The 17,100-nt window shown below is 39.4% G+C and overlaps 1 protein-coding gene across 1 annotated transcript; it reads right to left on the bottom strand.

Moving 5' to 3' along the window:
• Positions 1-2,990: 2,990 nt before the first annotated feature.
• On the bottom strand, positions 2,991-8,866 carry LOC126374186 (ionotropic receptor 75a-like). The gene is made up of 8 exons (XM_050020681.1): positions 8,652-8,866; positions 7,849-8,021; positions 6,855-7,081; positions 6,082-6,181; positions 4,931-5,109; positions 4,232-4,339; positions 3,289-3,455; positions 2,991-3,192 (listed from the first exon to the last, which is right to left on the bottom strand). The coding sequence occupies exons 1-8, from the start codon at positions 8,789-8,791 to the stop codon at positions 2,991-2,993; spliced, it is 1,296 nt and encodes a 431-aa protein (XP_049876638.1). The 5' UTR covers positions 8,792-8,866.
• Positions 8,867-17,100: the final 8,234 nt, after the last annotated feature.

Genomic DNA, 17,100 nt, shown 5'->3' with positions numbered 1-17,100 from the left:
GCAATATTTTTTATCACATCCCTAACCTTCGATCGAACCCAAGTATTTCTCTTCCAGTCACGTAAGGAAATGCCGAGCATAGCTCTTTCCATTGCTCTCTGAGCAACACGGAGATGCTCTGCGGATTTGTCAGTTAGAGTCATGGTCTCGGCTCCGTATGCGAATACTGGCAGAACACATTGCTCAAAGACTCTTCATTTTAAGTGCATGGACATCTTGTTACGTAATATAGGGGAAGGCCGGGCATAGTGGATACCTTAAGGTATTTAAGGTTATAGCAGAAAAGGTTTACAATACAAAAACAAAATAATTATCACAAATTAGTCTTTATTTATTGCTCTTACGAATACCAACATCAGTAACCAAGAATATTTAAACAATAATCAACTGCAGTTAAAATAAAAAAAAATACGATTGTATTCGCTTTGCCCGGTACCCCGGGTAAAGCGGATACAGCACTTGGGCAAAGTGAATACTCATAATCAGTCTCTGAAAATATAGAAATAACTTTGATAAACTGAAACGATAACTTTTATTGACCATAAAATTATAAAATTAAGATTGGCAATTGTCACAGGTATACCCTTAAGTGCCATCAAAAGTAGAACAATTTTCGTGACACCATTGTTGACAAATGTCACATCGAATCCAATTTTCAATTAGTTTACCGTCTTCTTTTATATATATTTTCCTAATCTTCGGTGAAAACAGTTTTTTTTTATATTTATTCGTCATCTGAAACAAGTAAAAGACCTTTTTAGATAATAAGTCATCAGTGGATATGGTATCCACTTTGCCCTACTCACTTTGCCCCACTAGGTAAATTTTGAGGTTAACACATTTCATGCAAAAACGAATAATTCTGACTTTCTGTTAAATATACCATAAAAACCTATTTTGGTATGCTACTGAATTAAGACATTCCTAAGAATCAAGAACTAGCAATATAGGAGAATTAATCAATGTACTTACCGCGTAAAATCAATCTTTTATTTACGAAAACATAAATCTCCACTCCGCGGACGGGACACGACGCGACCCCTCGGTTCGATGTTTGCCGCGTATTAAACCAAGATGGCCCGACGTAATAGTAGTGGTGTGTTGAATTAACATCTAATATTTTAGGAGTAGTGGGGAGTATTCGCTTTGCCCGGGGTATTCACTTTGCCCAGCCTTCCCCTACTTGCGTTGGCGCCGAAGGCTACCCACGCCTGAGCGATTCGTTTCTCAACTCCTGCGGTTTGGTTTTCGCTGCCTAGCGTGATCTTATGGCCGACTCCGATGCGACTTCAACCGGTAGACAATATTGGTGGCTACGGATATTTTTTTTATTAAGTAAGTATTATTCCAAAGTCTGACACTGCTATCATCTTCAGCAAGGTCTGCATGACAATGAATTATATTATAATTATAGGGCTTCGACCAATAAACGCAGCGATTTTTCGCTGCCGCATGTCTACATTTTCTCGAAAGCCATGAGCTTCTTTTCGACGTGTTCTTTCACCGCAAGTGATATCAATTACCTATTATTTTACGGAAGAGTGGGTGGGTTGTGATTTGTGATCTATTCCGTGGTTGTGACAGAATATGTGAACAGTGAGGGTTTCCTCATGTTGTTTTCCTTCACCATTGAGCGCGTCACAATCATTTATGATCCAAACATAGGATTCGAAAACGAATTCGAAAATCACTGGTCCGTGCCGGGATTCGAACCTGGGACCTCAAGCGTTTTTTTAACTGTGCTACCACGGCTACTGGAAGCTTTTAAGTGGTAACAAGAATAATCCCCAAATCATGTTTATCTCTACCTACGTAGTTTGCTAAAGCAAAGAGTATTCATAATTATTCCGTCGCAGTTCGAAGAAAGTTCGGCCGTAGTTTTAATGTTTATTCTAAGACTTAATTGACGATAATTACAGCTTGCTGTTTGTTTATGTAGTTGAAGAGGACAAAACTTAAATGATATTTGTTAGGTATAAGACGGTATGTACATGTACTTTTGTCTACTTCGAATTTGTTCTTTGTGTAAGTCGTCTTTAATTAAATCTACAGGGCATTAGTGACATCGTAACGAAAGCTTTGACAGATTACTCAGACAGGATTCTGAGTTGATATCAAGTGGAATTATCCGTCGCAAATGTATGAAACAGAAAACAATTAAAAAAGAATACTAACATTTTAATGACCAACCGGAAATTCCACTTGATATCAACTCAGTATCATGGTCGGAATCATCGCCTTAGTATTTGTTACGGTATCACTAACACCCATACGTAGTTATATGGGTGTAACTGACATCATAACGAGTACTGAGGGGGATGATTCAGCTCATTATTCCGAGTTAATATCAAATGGAATTTTGCGACGGAAAATTCCACATGATATCAACGTAGAATCATGGTCTAAATCATCCCCCTTAGTATTCGTTACGATGTCACTAACACGCTGTATATTGATTGATACTTAGTATAGGTAATAGGTATTGAAAGAAACAACAGACTTTTGTGAACAATTCCTTTAATTTTAGTCAATGCATGTGACTCAACTAGGTAAGTAGTTAATGTCCTTACAAAGTGCAAATTCTATAGTGCTTGAGACTTAAGTAAGTGAAAATCCACTAAATGTTATCTGTGTGTAGTTGACATTCATCTAATAGAAATCGTTATTCTGAATGGTATTACGTTTTTTCCTGGCTGTTATTCTGAAACAATAAGCAATGGTTCCATTATTATATGTTACTTATGTAAAAATTGACGATTCAAAGTGTAACTATGTTACCTACTGAATAAAGATATTTTTGAATTTGAATATTTTCCTCTACAACGCTCACACACACGACTGTTTTTTTTTTCACGTGACTCATTGTAGATTTCCCGAGTATATAGTACTTATCCGGAATCACTCTGGCATTGAAAGTACCTGAGTTATATACATTCGGAAATACAGAAGACGACAGAGAATTCCACTCCCACTGCATATTAAGTTTGAACTTACAGTCGCTTATAAGCAATCTCAAGAAGCAGCACAGCAGGCGCCAGCAGCATCCCGTACAAGGTGGCCAACATTCCAGGATACATGTCAGTGATGCCAACACTGCTGAAGGTGGAGACGGTTCCTGAACACTTAGGCTTGGGCACATGCAGCCGGTGATGGATGCAGGCTTGCAGGCCTGACTCGCGAATCTTGATGAAGCTGGTGGATTAAAAAAGTTATCACATAAAAAAACATAAGCTCCGAACTAATCAAAATAATATATTGGGGTAGTCAGATCAAAGTCAAAGATCTTACTTGATTTTGAACAGGTCTTTGAAGGGCGAATTCTTCTGTCCGGGCAACCAGGGGTCCATCTCGTTGATGTAGTCTATCTCCACCAGGTCACACTTCTCGTCTTCCTGGTATGTCTCCTGTATCAGCCTGTATCCAGGGTTCAGCTCCATGTGGAACGCAAATAGACCCTGAAAGAGTAGATAAATGAACCATAGACGGATGAAAACGTTTTTTGAGAAAACAGTTTTTTTTATAATAATATTGTCTCGCGTTTGATTGCGCGCGTTGCGCGCGCATATCACACAGACAAAACGTGAGTCGAGGGGGGGGGGGGGGGGGGGGGCGGAACAGTGGTGTGAAGATGAAGCCTTTTCTGGTTCAGCTCGTCCAACCAGGCTTCGTCGTGTCTTGACACCCAACTATCTCATATCAGCGCGAGTCTCCCAACTGCTAAAACCCCCAAAGGCCCCTGGAATTTATCTAATGAGTAATTACTACGTATGTACTCGTACTTACATCAGTAGTATAATTACATCATAGCATAGTAATCGGGACCGACGGATTAAGGTGCCTAATCGGGTGATCAGCAAGTAATGCGATCACAAAGTTACTGATAATGGCCAACAATGGTAAAGGCTGATCACCTGTCTCCATACGGTTCATCATCTCCATCTTAGAACGATTAAGTGTAGCTGTCTTAAATAGTGGGTTGTAGCAATATGGGAATGGAAAAGTAAGATGATGCATGAAAAGGAATGTGTAGAATGAGAAAGTATGGGAGAGAGAGAGAGAGAGCGGAAGTGGATTTACTTTTGAACAGAGATGATTACAAGATGGCGATATGTGAGGTGTGGAAAAATAAAAGACGAATTATAAATTATAAAGACGGTGTTTAAATAGAAGACGAAGAAGTCCCTTCCTACAGGGATACAGGCGTGGACCTATTTATGCAAAAGGATCGTACCTTTCTGACTTTCTCGATGCCTTCATTCATGCTGTAAAAATTCGGTTTCTGTCCCTTCGGCGCTATCTTCTTGTCGTAAATTGCTTTTCTTATTGGCTCATTCAATTTCTGTGAGAGAACACCTTTGTTGTTGACATTACTTATATAACATTGTATAATACAGTGTGAAAGTGACGTCTTATCAAAAACTGTGAGGGATAATAGAATTCAAGTAGAATTTCCCGTTAGAAAAATTCACGAAATTTTTTAACTCTTTTCACTTCTATACTTTTGCTTCGAAGTTCCACTTGATATCAACTCAGAATCATGGTCTGAATCATCCCTCAAAGTTTTCGTTATCATGTCACTCACAGCCCGTATGGAAATCATACGAAATACAAACATACACACACACACACACACACACACACGAATATCTTTTATTTTATTTAGTTTTTTATTAAACATAAATTTTACTTTTGAGCACATTCATTAAAATATATATTTGATTAGAAAATGTGCTTACAATTCGTGTCCATTTTTTGTTTAATGTGTTTCCTGATTACCTTACCGGTTCTAACTGAAAACCAGCGCCATAGCACTATGCTAAGGTAGAACCGTTTTGGCATACGGATTTCCTAATCGTTTTTTTTTTAATATGTGAAAGCATCAGTATGTCCAATAAATATTTTTTCTTTCTTTTATTTCAATATTCCGTACCTTAAAGAAGTACCGGTTGTATTCAAAGTCACTGGCTCCAAATTTGAGTGGAGAGTTGAGAAGATCAGTGAGCGACCTTACAGAGGAGCTTGGTGCCCTTAGCAACACCACAATATTGGCAGAATAGGCCGCGTATAGGATAGTGAGAGCCACAAATAGAAGTAGGGTCACGCACCGTCCTGTGAATAGTATACATAATAAATAAGCTCATGACTATAATTATATAAGGAGGAGCTCGGTGGCGCAGCGGTTAACGCGCTCGGTCTGCGATTGTTGAAGTAGAGCAACTTTCGCAAAGGCCGGTCATAGGATGGGTGACCACTAAAAAAAAAGAATTCATCTCGAGCTCCTCCGTGCTTCGGAAGGCACGTTAAGCCGTTGGTCCCGGCTGCATTAGCAGTCGTTAATAACCATCAATCCGCACTGGGCCCGCGTGATGGTTTAAGGCCCGATCTCCCTATCCATCCATAGGGAAGGCCCGTGCCCCAGCAGTGGGGACGTTAATGGGCTGATGATGATGATGATGACTATAATTAGCTTAGCCAGAGGTACATCCATCGCAAGATGAACTAAGTAAGTTTCCAACTTGTTCAGGGTGTGGGGACCCTCGCTCAGCAACAATAGATGGCGCAAGCGTAGCCACACCATTTGGTGATCGAAATTATTATTTTTGTCATAGATAAACTGAGCTAAATTAGCTCTACACCTTTTTGCCACTACTTGAAGTAAAAGAGAACATACAAACAATAAAAAAATATTATAAATCAAATCAAATCAAATATACTTTATTGCACAGAACTACATTTAAACAATCAGACATAACACATGAATACAGTACAATTTGGGCGGCCTTATTGCTCTAGAGCAATTTCTTCCAGGCAACCACCAAAAAAGAAATAAACAAATAAATAAGGAAATAAATCCTTCTTATTTTCTTCGGGTTTACTCTGTGTCTGACGTGACGTCATCTTTTTGTTACAAATAAACCTTTAAAAACTTTTTTTATACGTACGAAGCTTCTAATAATAAGTAATAAAAAGAACATTTAAATAAAAATTTGTCAATAATGCTCAAGAATAAGGGTAAAAGTGTTGATGAGGTCGGTCATTAACCTCACAAACCAAATGAGAAAAGATTAAACAAGTAGTTACCTGCAGCGCGTCTTGGCTCCAAGGTGCATCCCTGTTGAAGGACTGCACCTATTATTAAAATGAGAACATCTGCCCATGATCCGTCCAGCTGTAGAGGATGCTAAAAAAGAACGATTAACTGTCTGGAAACTGATATTAGGCAGCCAAATTACTAAATTGTATAAATGGTACACACCATTTAAATTTATTTTAAAATATACATGTCTCTTTCTTATCTGCCGGGTAATCGACAGGCATAAAAAATATGGAACACATGTCAATATTTGAGGCAGAAATAAAAACCCTTCGAAAATTTTATATTGGCCTATAACCCGACAGAATTAATGTGCCAGCACACGTCAAACGGATTACATATGAGCGAGATGCTTATTTTATTCACCCGGGTTATTCTTTCATTCTAAAATTAACAGGTCTCTTTCCTTTTCAGCGCATAAGAAAATGACGGGTATAACTAACCTAAAATAAAATTAGGAGGTGTCTACAGGAATCGGGGCCAATGTTTTATGTTTTTTTAAAGAACGTCTAGGGTGGGTGCTGAAATTGGCATTGTAGTGTTCTCGTCTTAAATTGGTGCGCTGGCATTTTCAATTAAACAAAACCAAACGCTGGAGTAGACCCTGGGCACCCCCAGGCCTGTTGTCTTAAATTTAGTACTTACCAGGAGGTCTCAGCACTCCACACTTGTCCGGCCAAATGAATGCCTTCTAATCTACAATAAGTCACGTCAAAATAATCTGAGTAGACAGGTTGAAGCAATAGGAGGACATTCTTACCGAGCCCAAAGAAGCTTCCCATTTAGAGGTGATGTAGAGGAACACGGCACACCCAAGGACACAGACGAAGCAGGCCAACCAAACACTACTGGAGAATGGCAGAGCAAATATATTTGAGACGTACGACAGAGGAGGCTCTCTGAAGACGAACCGGACGGAGGTAGACCCAACCATCGCTATGTAGTCTATGACCTCCATCCGCTCTTGAGTAAAGATCGTTAATGTTCCTGGTAAAAGTCAGAAATTTGTTATGATGTCACTTACACTCCGTACAAGTACGTACAGGTAGCCATACAAGTAGGTATGAGTGTTAGTGACACCATAACGAATACTGAGAGGGATGATTGAAAGCATGACTGCTGAGTTGATATCAAATGGAATTTCCTGTCGAAAAATTCATGATAAGTAGTGTTTATTTCAATTATTTTCAGTTCCATATTCTTGCGACGGAAAATTTCATTTGATATCAACTCAGAATTATGGTCTGAAACATCCCTCAGTTTTCGTTGCGATGTTACTAACACCATGTATATCAGCTGATACAATCACAAATTTAGTACAAATCGAAGCACGTGTTCTATCAGACGGATTAGCACGCGTGTTGCCCAAAGGGCCTCCACTAGCAGTACGCTAGCGCTGTGTCAGCAGTGGCTTAGCGAGATCCCAAATCCAAATCTTAATCCAAACCCCAAAATCCTCTTCAGATCCCACTGCTGGGCAAAGGCCTCCCCTTCCTCTTTCCATTTTTCGCGGTCCTGTGCGTACTCCGGCCAGTCCCTCCGGCAAGCGTCCAAGTCGTCACACCGTCTCTTTCGAGGTCTACCACGACGCCTGTACCCGTCATGAGGCATCCAATCGTTACGATCCGTGCCCACCACTCAGGCTGCATGCGACAAACATGTCTGGCCCAATCCCATTTGAGTCAGAAAAATGGGAATCGCTGATGTGGGACGTAAAGTCGCCAGATAAAAGCCTATCAACGTAAAATAGTTACCAAGATCAGCTTCATTCTTGATCAGATGGTCGATTATCCCCTGCCAGTTGCCTTGTTTGTCCCTATACCCCCACGTATGAGTGAAGACGAGTCGCTCCGTAGCGTTCAGCATCTCGAAGCAGATCTTCACTGCCATATACGACATCTTCGTGATCGAGTCTTGATGGAGTTGTCTGTAAAAGGTTTAGGACCTGGTTCGCCATTTACCGATCTCCTTTCGTGTGGGCTGTGACATCCAATCTCAATCACAAACCCTCAATCAATCAATCGACCTCGTCAACCCTGGTGTCAGGGTTACTAATGAGCAGTCACAGGCCCCTGACATGGCTCATGTGACGACTACATACTTACTAAGTAAATAATAGTCGGCACTACTTATCGTTCCCTCCAACGCACGGATTATCTTACTTTCGGATAATCGGGTGATCAGCCTGCAGTGCAGTCCTAACCAAACTAGGGATCATAAAGTGATTTTGTGATTTGTCCCCATCGGAGACTACAGAAATCACTTTGTGAGACTGTCCTTTGCTTGGTAAGGACTTTTCAGGCTTGAATCACCTGGTTTTATAAAAAAGCAAGATGATTCCGTGCTTCGGAGGGCCGTTGGTCCCGGCTATTAGCCGTAAAAACATCTCCACCAACCCGCATTGGAGCAGCCTGGTGGAGTATGCTCCATACCCCCTGCGATTGATTGAGGGGAGGCCTGTGTCCAGCAGTGGGACGTATATAGGCTGTTTATGTATGTGTGGAGACCACAGAGGTTGTGTAACTTATAAAGTTACGCAACATTAATAGGTACTTACAATCTATCATCCAAATGTTGCCTTGTGTCATTACTGTCTACAATAACGTTAACCATTGTCAGAGTATGCCCTTTCAAATCCTTTCTTCTAACTAACAGAGGCTTCGTTTCTGTATAATCTTCTATTATACCATATTTCATTCTAGTTATTACAATTGGCCTGTTAGTAGCTTTATTTTTAGGTGTTAAAGAGGAATCATTATCAATTTCCGTTAGGTTATCACTGTTATTCACTTCGTTATCAATCTTGGGGTGGTTTGAACGCCATACTAAACGTGTTGCGTAGATTAAGTCGGAATTTTTTGCTATTTTATACACTGAAACAAAAAAAGTAAGTGCAATATATTGTATCCATATTCATCAGTTCGCGCTCCAATTGTACACGAACATCGCTCTGGCTGGACGCTGTCTGGGGGGTTAAAAAGACCATGTTAGAAGCAATCCGTGCTTCGGAAGGCACGATAAGCCGTTGGTCCCGGTTACTACTTACTGATGTAAATAAGTAGTCGTTACATGAGCTATGTCAGGGGCCTTTCGCGGCTCAATAATAACCCTGACACAAAGGCTGATGAGGTTGGTAATTCACCTCACAACCCACACGATAGAAGAAGAAGAAGCAATTCATCTAAAAAGAAATATTGCTATTTGACATTTGGTTGCACTGCGCACTTACTTTTTCTTATTGCAATATTGCTTTTTAGATTTATTGCTTCGATGTGGCCTTTTTAGCCGCCTGAGAGGATGAAGTATATTTGAAAGAATCAGTCGACGCTAATGGGCCGATAGCGATAAGCGCTGAATGAGGAAGCTGGGTATTTTCACCCAGCAAATAAAAGCGGGTGAGAGCCCTCAGCGCCTCCCATTTGGCCAGCCAATGTAGTTAATGAGAACTAAAAAAAGAAAAAAAAAACATTTTCTTCGAACTTACCCTCAACGAAATGAACATCATCACCCCTCCTCCTAGCTACCACTACGTCACTGTTTACCAGCATAGTGATCCTGTCCAGTATCTCCAGGTCTGCATCTTCCTCCAACAGCAACCAGCGGTATGGTGACTTGAAGTACCCGTCGTCATTTGCCTGGATCGTGCAAAGACAAATATTCCCCAAATTAACTTAGTTTTCAAAGTTTAGTTAACTTAGTTTGTAAAGTTAAGTTAGTATAGTTTGTAAAGTTAAGTTAGTATACTTAGTTTCTAAAGTTAAGTTAACTTAGTATCTAAAGTTAAGTTCGCTTATTTTCTAAACTTAAGATAACTTTTCTAAAGGTAAGGCGACTTAAAAAATCGCTTATTGAGATTTGGAAATCAACATTTATGTACTTTTAATAAGAGTTCCTTGGATCCAGGGCAGGAGAGGTCAGCTATAATAAGCACGTTCTGAAGATGATAGTGAGGCCTTTTAGGCTGTAGAGAACATGCCACGTTGATTCCAGATGCTGACAGGTTTCTGGCCAGGATGCTCAGGTGGTCTGAAAAAAAAGTAAAATTAATAAGATGTTAAAGGTTCCCCTTTAAGTTGCCACTTATCAGTTTTCGGCGAACTGTCACTTATCTTTCTGATGAAGGGGAGGTCTTTGTCCAGCAGTTTTGAAGTTTTAGGACAACATAGGCTCGAAATAGAAATAGATTACTAGTATTTAGGATCAGTGACGGCCCTAGGGCGGTGCGACCGCACCGGGCGTCGAAATAGAGGGGGCGCTAAAATCGACCAAGACTCGTCCACCCTGGCCGCAAACTAACTTCATCGGGTTGCATTGCGGCCACATAAAACTCAAACCTGGTGGCCGTGAACAACATTTTATAAAAGATTTAAATAGGTAAATTTCGGTGGCGGTAAACTGAACGAAAAATTTTGTATTTTGAGGGGCTGAAGGGTGCCGCTTTGAGGACTCGCACCACCTAAATATTTTGCTAGGGCCGCCATAGTTAAGGATACGCGCGACAGGGTTGTTTAAAAAGAACAAAAATTTTCATGAATTTACCAACAGGACATTCCCACTTGATCTGGATTCAGACAAGGTATGGACCATACCCCAAAGTTTTCGTTATGGTGTCACTATCATCCTGTATAATTATGGGATAAATGATGAAGTTGTCTGAGTTGGTCTAAGTACACTTACAAGACGTCCAACAAAGCTTCGGCGCCAGAACAGAGATGGATCGATATTCATACGTAACGAAAGATAATATAATTTTCAACGTGACGTCAGTAACTGCATTTGTAGATGTGAAAACATATAATAATATGAAAAATGACGCTAATTCTATCCGCATTTTTGAAAAACAGTTTCTTTTGTTTGTTAATTCAGGATATTTGTATTAAGTAGTAGAACTTGTTCAAAAGCTTGCAACAAAGTAAACTAGTTTAAAATGATCGTAGGAATCTCCTTAAAACATTATAGAGAAAATTGTTTTCATATTTTATCACAAGGAAATTTGTATGTCACATAAAGACTATTTCCTTGACGGATGTACAGTCGCCGACAGAACACAAATCTTATAAAATTTACACATGGCAAGGATGTTTTCTTATGACCTGAGATGAACTTTGTAGGTACTAAATTCGTCAAATGTATATGGTGAATTGTATGATGGATCTCTCCTTCGTCTATCGTATGGGCTGTGAGGTGGATGACCAATCTCATCAACCCTGGAATCGGGGTTATTATTGAGCTGCCAAAGACCCCTGACATGACTCACGTAACGACTACGTACTTACATCAGTAAGTAGTAACCGGGACCAATAGACTTAACGTGTTTTAAAATTTTAGTTTCGGACAATCGGGTTATCAACCTGCAATGTCGTAACCAAACTAAGGATCACAAAGTGGTTTTTGTCCCCAACGGAATTCGAACCCGGGACGTCCACATCGTGAGCCTAGTACTCGTCCACTGGATTACGAAGGTAGTTATTTCTTAACGGAACCACATTTTTCTGCCTAAACGAAAAAACTTATTTTATGTGGGTTCAGGCAAAAACAGCGCTCCGTTGACCTTGGGTCGTTAGTTTTATGCTGAGCTGAAAACCCTGTTTTTTGCCTGTAATGTATGCTTTGTTTGATTTATTTAGGTTTTGTAATGTGTTGTTCACTTCCTTATAAGACACAACGTTCGCCATCGCTTTAATCTGTTCCACGTAAACTCTTCTTGGTCTTCTCCTTCCTTTCTTTGCTTGTAGCTTCCCTTCTATGACGTTTTTAATAAATTCGCTGTGTCTGATTAAGTGTCCAATCATCTTGCCTCTTTTGTTTTCAATAACTCTCAATATTTACCTCCTTTCCCTTACTTTACAGTAGGAGTAGGGCCCTGTGCTGGGAGGTTTTCTCGCCACGTCTTTCCCTCAGCGATACTAGCTTTAGCCCTAGCTTCCAATGTGGTAGTAGTTTTACAGCTAGTTACATAATATGTAATTTAATTTTTGACGTTCAAAAAGCGTCAACTATGTAAGCCAATTTTGAAGATAAACAGTTTTGATTTTTTTTAATCGCTTACTAGCACTTCCTCATAGTAACCCTTTCCGTCCAACTGCTACACCAACAAGAGCGTAGCTCCTAAATTAATTATGAATGTGTCTACCTATCTAAAGTCAGAAATCGCTTTTCTACGTGAAAGTATTTCAAAAGGAGCTCAAAAAATAAACAATTCCGTTTGGGCACATAATGACAAGTTACGATACTTAAAGTGGTTAAGTTGACATCAGGATGGCTAAGCTTATGGTTAAATAATGAACTGCTTGGTGATAGTGATACGTACGTAAATAGTTAACATAACATAGCTTCACGCCTCTATCCCCGAAGGGGTAGGCTGAGGTGTATGGTGTACCCACTCCAGCCATGTTCAAGTTTATTTATAATCCAAACACGAATTCAAATTCATTAAGTCGAATTTAGTGGTCCTGTGGTTGAGCGTTGTACTCACGATCCGGAGGTCCTGGGTTCGATTCCCGGTGGGGATATATCACAAAAAATACTTTGCGGTCCCTAGTTTGGTTAGGACATTACAGGCTAATCACCTGATTGTCCGAAAGTAAGATGATCCGTGCTTCGGAAGGCACGTTAAGCCGTTGGTCCCGATTATAACTTACTGATGTAAGTAAGTAGTCGTTACATCAGCAATGTCAGGGGCCTTTGGCGGATCATTAGTAACCCTGACACTAGGGTTGATGAGGTTGGTACTCCACCTCAAAACCCACACGATAGAAGAAGAAGTGGTTTAAAGTCCGAGGTTTTCTTGAGTGAGAGAGAGAGAGAGAGAAAATGTTTATTCAACAAATTGGGCAAGTGGGAATTCTTTATCACAGAACCCTCTGTATGTGAGTTCGATTCGCACTTGACTGCGTTTTTCTTTTTGTCGCCGGCCAAATATGATTTATTTATACGTAGGGTAGTACATAGAAACAAATAAGTAAGTACTTAAGTACCTCTTTATAGAGACTTAGTACTTACCTAGAATAAACATCATAATTTACATTAAATATTAACGATATTTTAGGGTGGTATTAATAAACTAATCTCAGCTGAGACTGCCCTCAAGAACATGCTCAAGTCCCAGTTTTTATTTAAGAACTGTCACATTGACATAATCTTGAGGGCAGTCTCGAAGCTGAGATTAGTTTATTAACATCACCCTTACCTTAATTTGAACTACTTACATAATTCCCATTATTATTATTTATTTATGTTTATGACGTGATTTATTGTAGATTTGACACTTGACTGGAAATTTCCTTTATACGTAAGGTCTTAAAGTTCACCTTGACATAAAAGGTCCATCGGGAGTCCATCCAAACCGAATCATCCAATGATTTCTCTGAATTTAAGAATAATCTTATTATAATGACGTACCAACTTATACATATTTTAATAAGGAGAATGTTAATAAGACGAAAGTTTTGGTGATGGAAAGAGAAGAAAATGTGTCTGAGTGTAGAATTATGATTGGGAATGAAATGGTAGAACAAGTGAATGAATTTGTGTATTTGGGTACTATGTTTACAAGGGATGGTAAATGTGATGAAGATATAGAAAGGAGAGTGAGATTGGGTAATTCAGTGAATGGGGCAATGCACGCAGATGTTAGTAGCCAATGTATCTCGCAAGATGCGAGGATGGCTGTTCACAATGCAGTGCTTGTCCCTACGCTGAAGTACGGTAGTGAATGTTGGGTATGGCAGAAGAAGCATGAAAGTAGGATCAATGCCGTAGAAATGAGGTCTTTGCGTAGCATCTGCGGTGTGAAGTTGAGTGATAGAGTGAGAAACAGTGTGATAAGACAGAGATGTGGTGTAAAAGACGATATAGTGACTAGGATTGAGAAGGGAATGTTAGGTTGGTTTGGACATGTAGAGCGAATGAAGGATAATAGGATTGCAAAAGCGGTATATGAAGCGAAAGTTGATGGTAGGGCTGGCAGAGGAAGACCGAGAAGGACTTATGATGACCAAATTGGAGATGTCCTTAGAAAAGGTTCAATACGATCTACTCTGAACCGGCGTGCCTGTATGAAGCGATTGATGAATGTGGAGGAAGCAAGAGAAGTGTGTCAGGATCGAAGCAAATGGAATTCTATAGTCTCTGCTTACCCCGGTGGGAAATAGGCGTGAGTTTATGTATGTATGTATGTACCAACTTATACAAAATTATAAATAACATTCATTAAGTTACTTAATATCTTATTGGTGAGGAAAAAGGGCTATTTTGAACGTACACGATGATGAGCAAACTGCAAAGTGAAATAAAATTTATATACAACCAGTAAGACAGGTTCATAGGATTGGAAGGATTATCCTACCCCGAGAATTTTAATTGGGCGATTTGCATATTCGGTCTATACATTTATATATTGTTATATTTAAATCTCTTTAACCCCATTGTTAAATAATAATTTATTTTATTTTTATTTTATTCATCACACTTATACACTATATTATTATAATGGCTTCCGTGCATGGTCCGGTGGTTGAGCGTTAAGTCCGTGATCCAGAGGTCCCGTGTACGAACCCCGGTGGGGACATAATAACAAACATCATTTTGTGGTCCCCGGTCCCTAGTTTAATTAAGTCTGACATTGCAAGCTAATCACCCAATTGCCTAATGATCTGTGCTTTGGAAGGCACGGGCGTTATGTAGTGGGTTCCAGTAAGTATATAGTCATTACATGAGCCATGTCAGGGGAAACTAAGGCGGATCAATAGTAACCCCGACACCGGTTATTGACCTCACAACCCACGCGATAGAAAAAGAACACTCTTGAATTGGCAAATTCGCTGTTGTGACCAACACTAAACAATTTTGGGTTTTTCGTCAACACATTTCTGAAGTAACTGATCATTGTTACAGCACATAAGCTGTACTACTGCTTATATATGACGTGCAAAAGGAGAAGTAAAGCGCAAAAAGTGTGTCAAGTACACTGGTGGTCAATGATGTGGTTATAAGTCATTTCTCTGTACAATTATGAGTGGTGCAGACAAGTTTCTCGGAATGTCTGTATGTATGTAAGTATGTATGTTTACATACAACTGATTAAGGAGATGTATGAGGAAAATTGTATGATTTATTACGTATAAATGTATGAATGAGTGACGTTGCACTATGAAACTTTAGTACTTACTTACCTAAGGACCTACATTAATTTTAATTAAAAAATATTTGTAAAATGAATCATGAATTTTATATTTTGAGTAAATACTTCATGCGCATTGAGTATTTTTTTTGCTTATGTGATTATGGTTACTTAGGTTCGTCCGTATCTAGGCTGTTGAAAACAAAACGTGTTTTCATTAATTTTTTTTATCTTTGATTGACGAGGTCTAGGATGTTGCCCAGAAGGTGTAGGTTTTCACTACAAGGCGACGTTATTTTTCTTTAGCCGACGGTTACGATATGTTCGGAATGATAAGCAACTTGGTACCTCATCATCTCCCTAGAATTATCCCGTTGTTCTCAGGGTCCGCTTAGCTAACCTGAAGATTTGACAGGTCCGGTTTTTTACAGAAGCGACCGCCTGTCTTACCTTCCAACCTGCGAAGGGAAATCAGCCCAATACACGTTAGGTCACATACCTCCGAAAAAGCATTTGAAAATGTGGGTTTCCTCACGACGTTTTCCTTCACTGGGCACGTGATAATCATTTATGTGGTCCAAACATGAATTCGAAAATAAATTCGACAATCATTGGTTTAGGCTTGGATTCGAACCTGCGAGCTTAAAGTGAGAGGCAATCGTTCTACCAACTGCTACCATGGCTGCCATCTAAGCACCTTGGTACCTAAATAAACTTTATTCCTTCGTCCCTCAACAGTCTGCCACTTAAATACTAAGTCTCCTATTGACCTAAATTCTAGTTCACGGTTATCCTTATAGGTGTTAATAGCATTTAAGTATTCAATTTGCTGTCTATTTTGATGTATGCCTTAAGGTATAAATTTACATGTAAGTACTTATTATGATTTGTAAGTAATTTGTTTAGCTAGTAATATTTAATTGCGGTATAATTAAATCTATTGCAAACAAGTAGGTCTTAAGCGCAGTTTTTACTAACATCGACATCTTGTATTAGTGAAAACCGCACTTACGACTCGAAAATAATACTTACTTATGATAAATTAAACAATATTAACTAAAAACAATGGGCTTTCGATAGCTTTAGATAAAATTGAAAGAAACAAAGAACGAAAGAATCATTTATTATGCTCGGACACCACAGACACAGACAGACAGGTACATTACATTTATCACAAGACAGAAACCACACAGAAAATAATATCAAAAAGAACACTAATAGAAAAAAAATATTAGAATGAAATTGGAGAAATAAAACCCAAGCAGCTGACAGAAAGAGATAAGCATAAATTGACAACAAAAACAAACAGCTTTATACATTTGTGTTTAAATCATTGGCTTCTATTGTGACTGCCTCCTTGGTCCAGTGATTTAGCGTTGGGCTCACGATCCGGAGGTCCCGGGTTCGAATCCCGGTGGGGACATATCACAAAAATCACTTTGTGATCCCTAGTTTGGTTAGGACATTATAGGCTGATCACGAAGGCACGTTAAGCCGTTGGTCCCGGTTGCTACTTACTGATGTAAGTACGTAGTCGTTACATGAGCCATGTCAGGGGCCTTCGGAGGCTCAATAATAACCCTGACACCAGGGTTGATGAGGTTGATAATTCACCTCTCAATCCACACGATAGAAGATGAAGTGTTATGTTATGCGTGCCTGTATGTCAGAGATATCGTACACCCACTTTAGAACCCTGTCGCACTAATATAGATAGATAGATAGATAGATAGAATCTTTATTTAGGTTTAAGACGTTACATATATTTGACATTTAGTGAGACTTACAGTTCAGTTTGCAAGAAAACTTAATGTGACATCTTCTTCTTCTCTCGTGTGGGTTGTGAGGTGGATTACTAACCTCATCAACCCTGGTGTCAGAGTTA

The sequence above is a fragment of the Pectinophora gossypiella genome, chromosome 17, assembly GCF_024362695.1.
Source record: "Pectinophora gossypiella chromosome 17, ilPecGoss1.1, whole genome shotgun sequence".
Taxonomy (NCBI): domain Eukaryota; kingdom Metazoa; phylum Arthropoda; class Insecta; order Lepidoptera; family Gelechiidae; genus Pectinophora; species Pectinophora gossypiella.
This window is presented reverse-complemented; position numbering and strand designations above follow the sequence as displayed.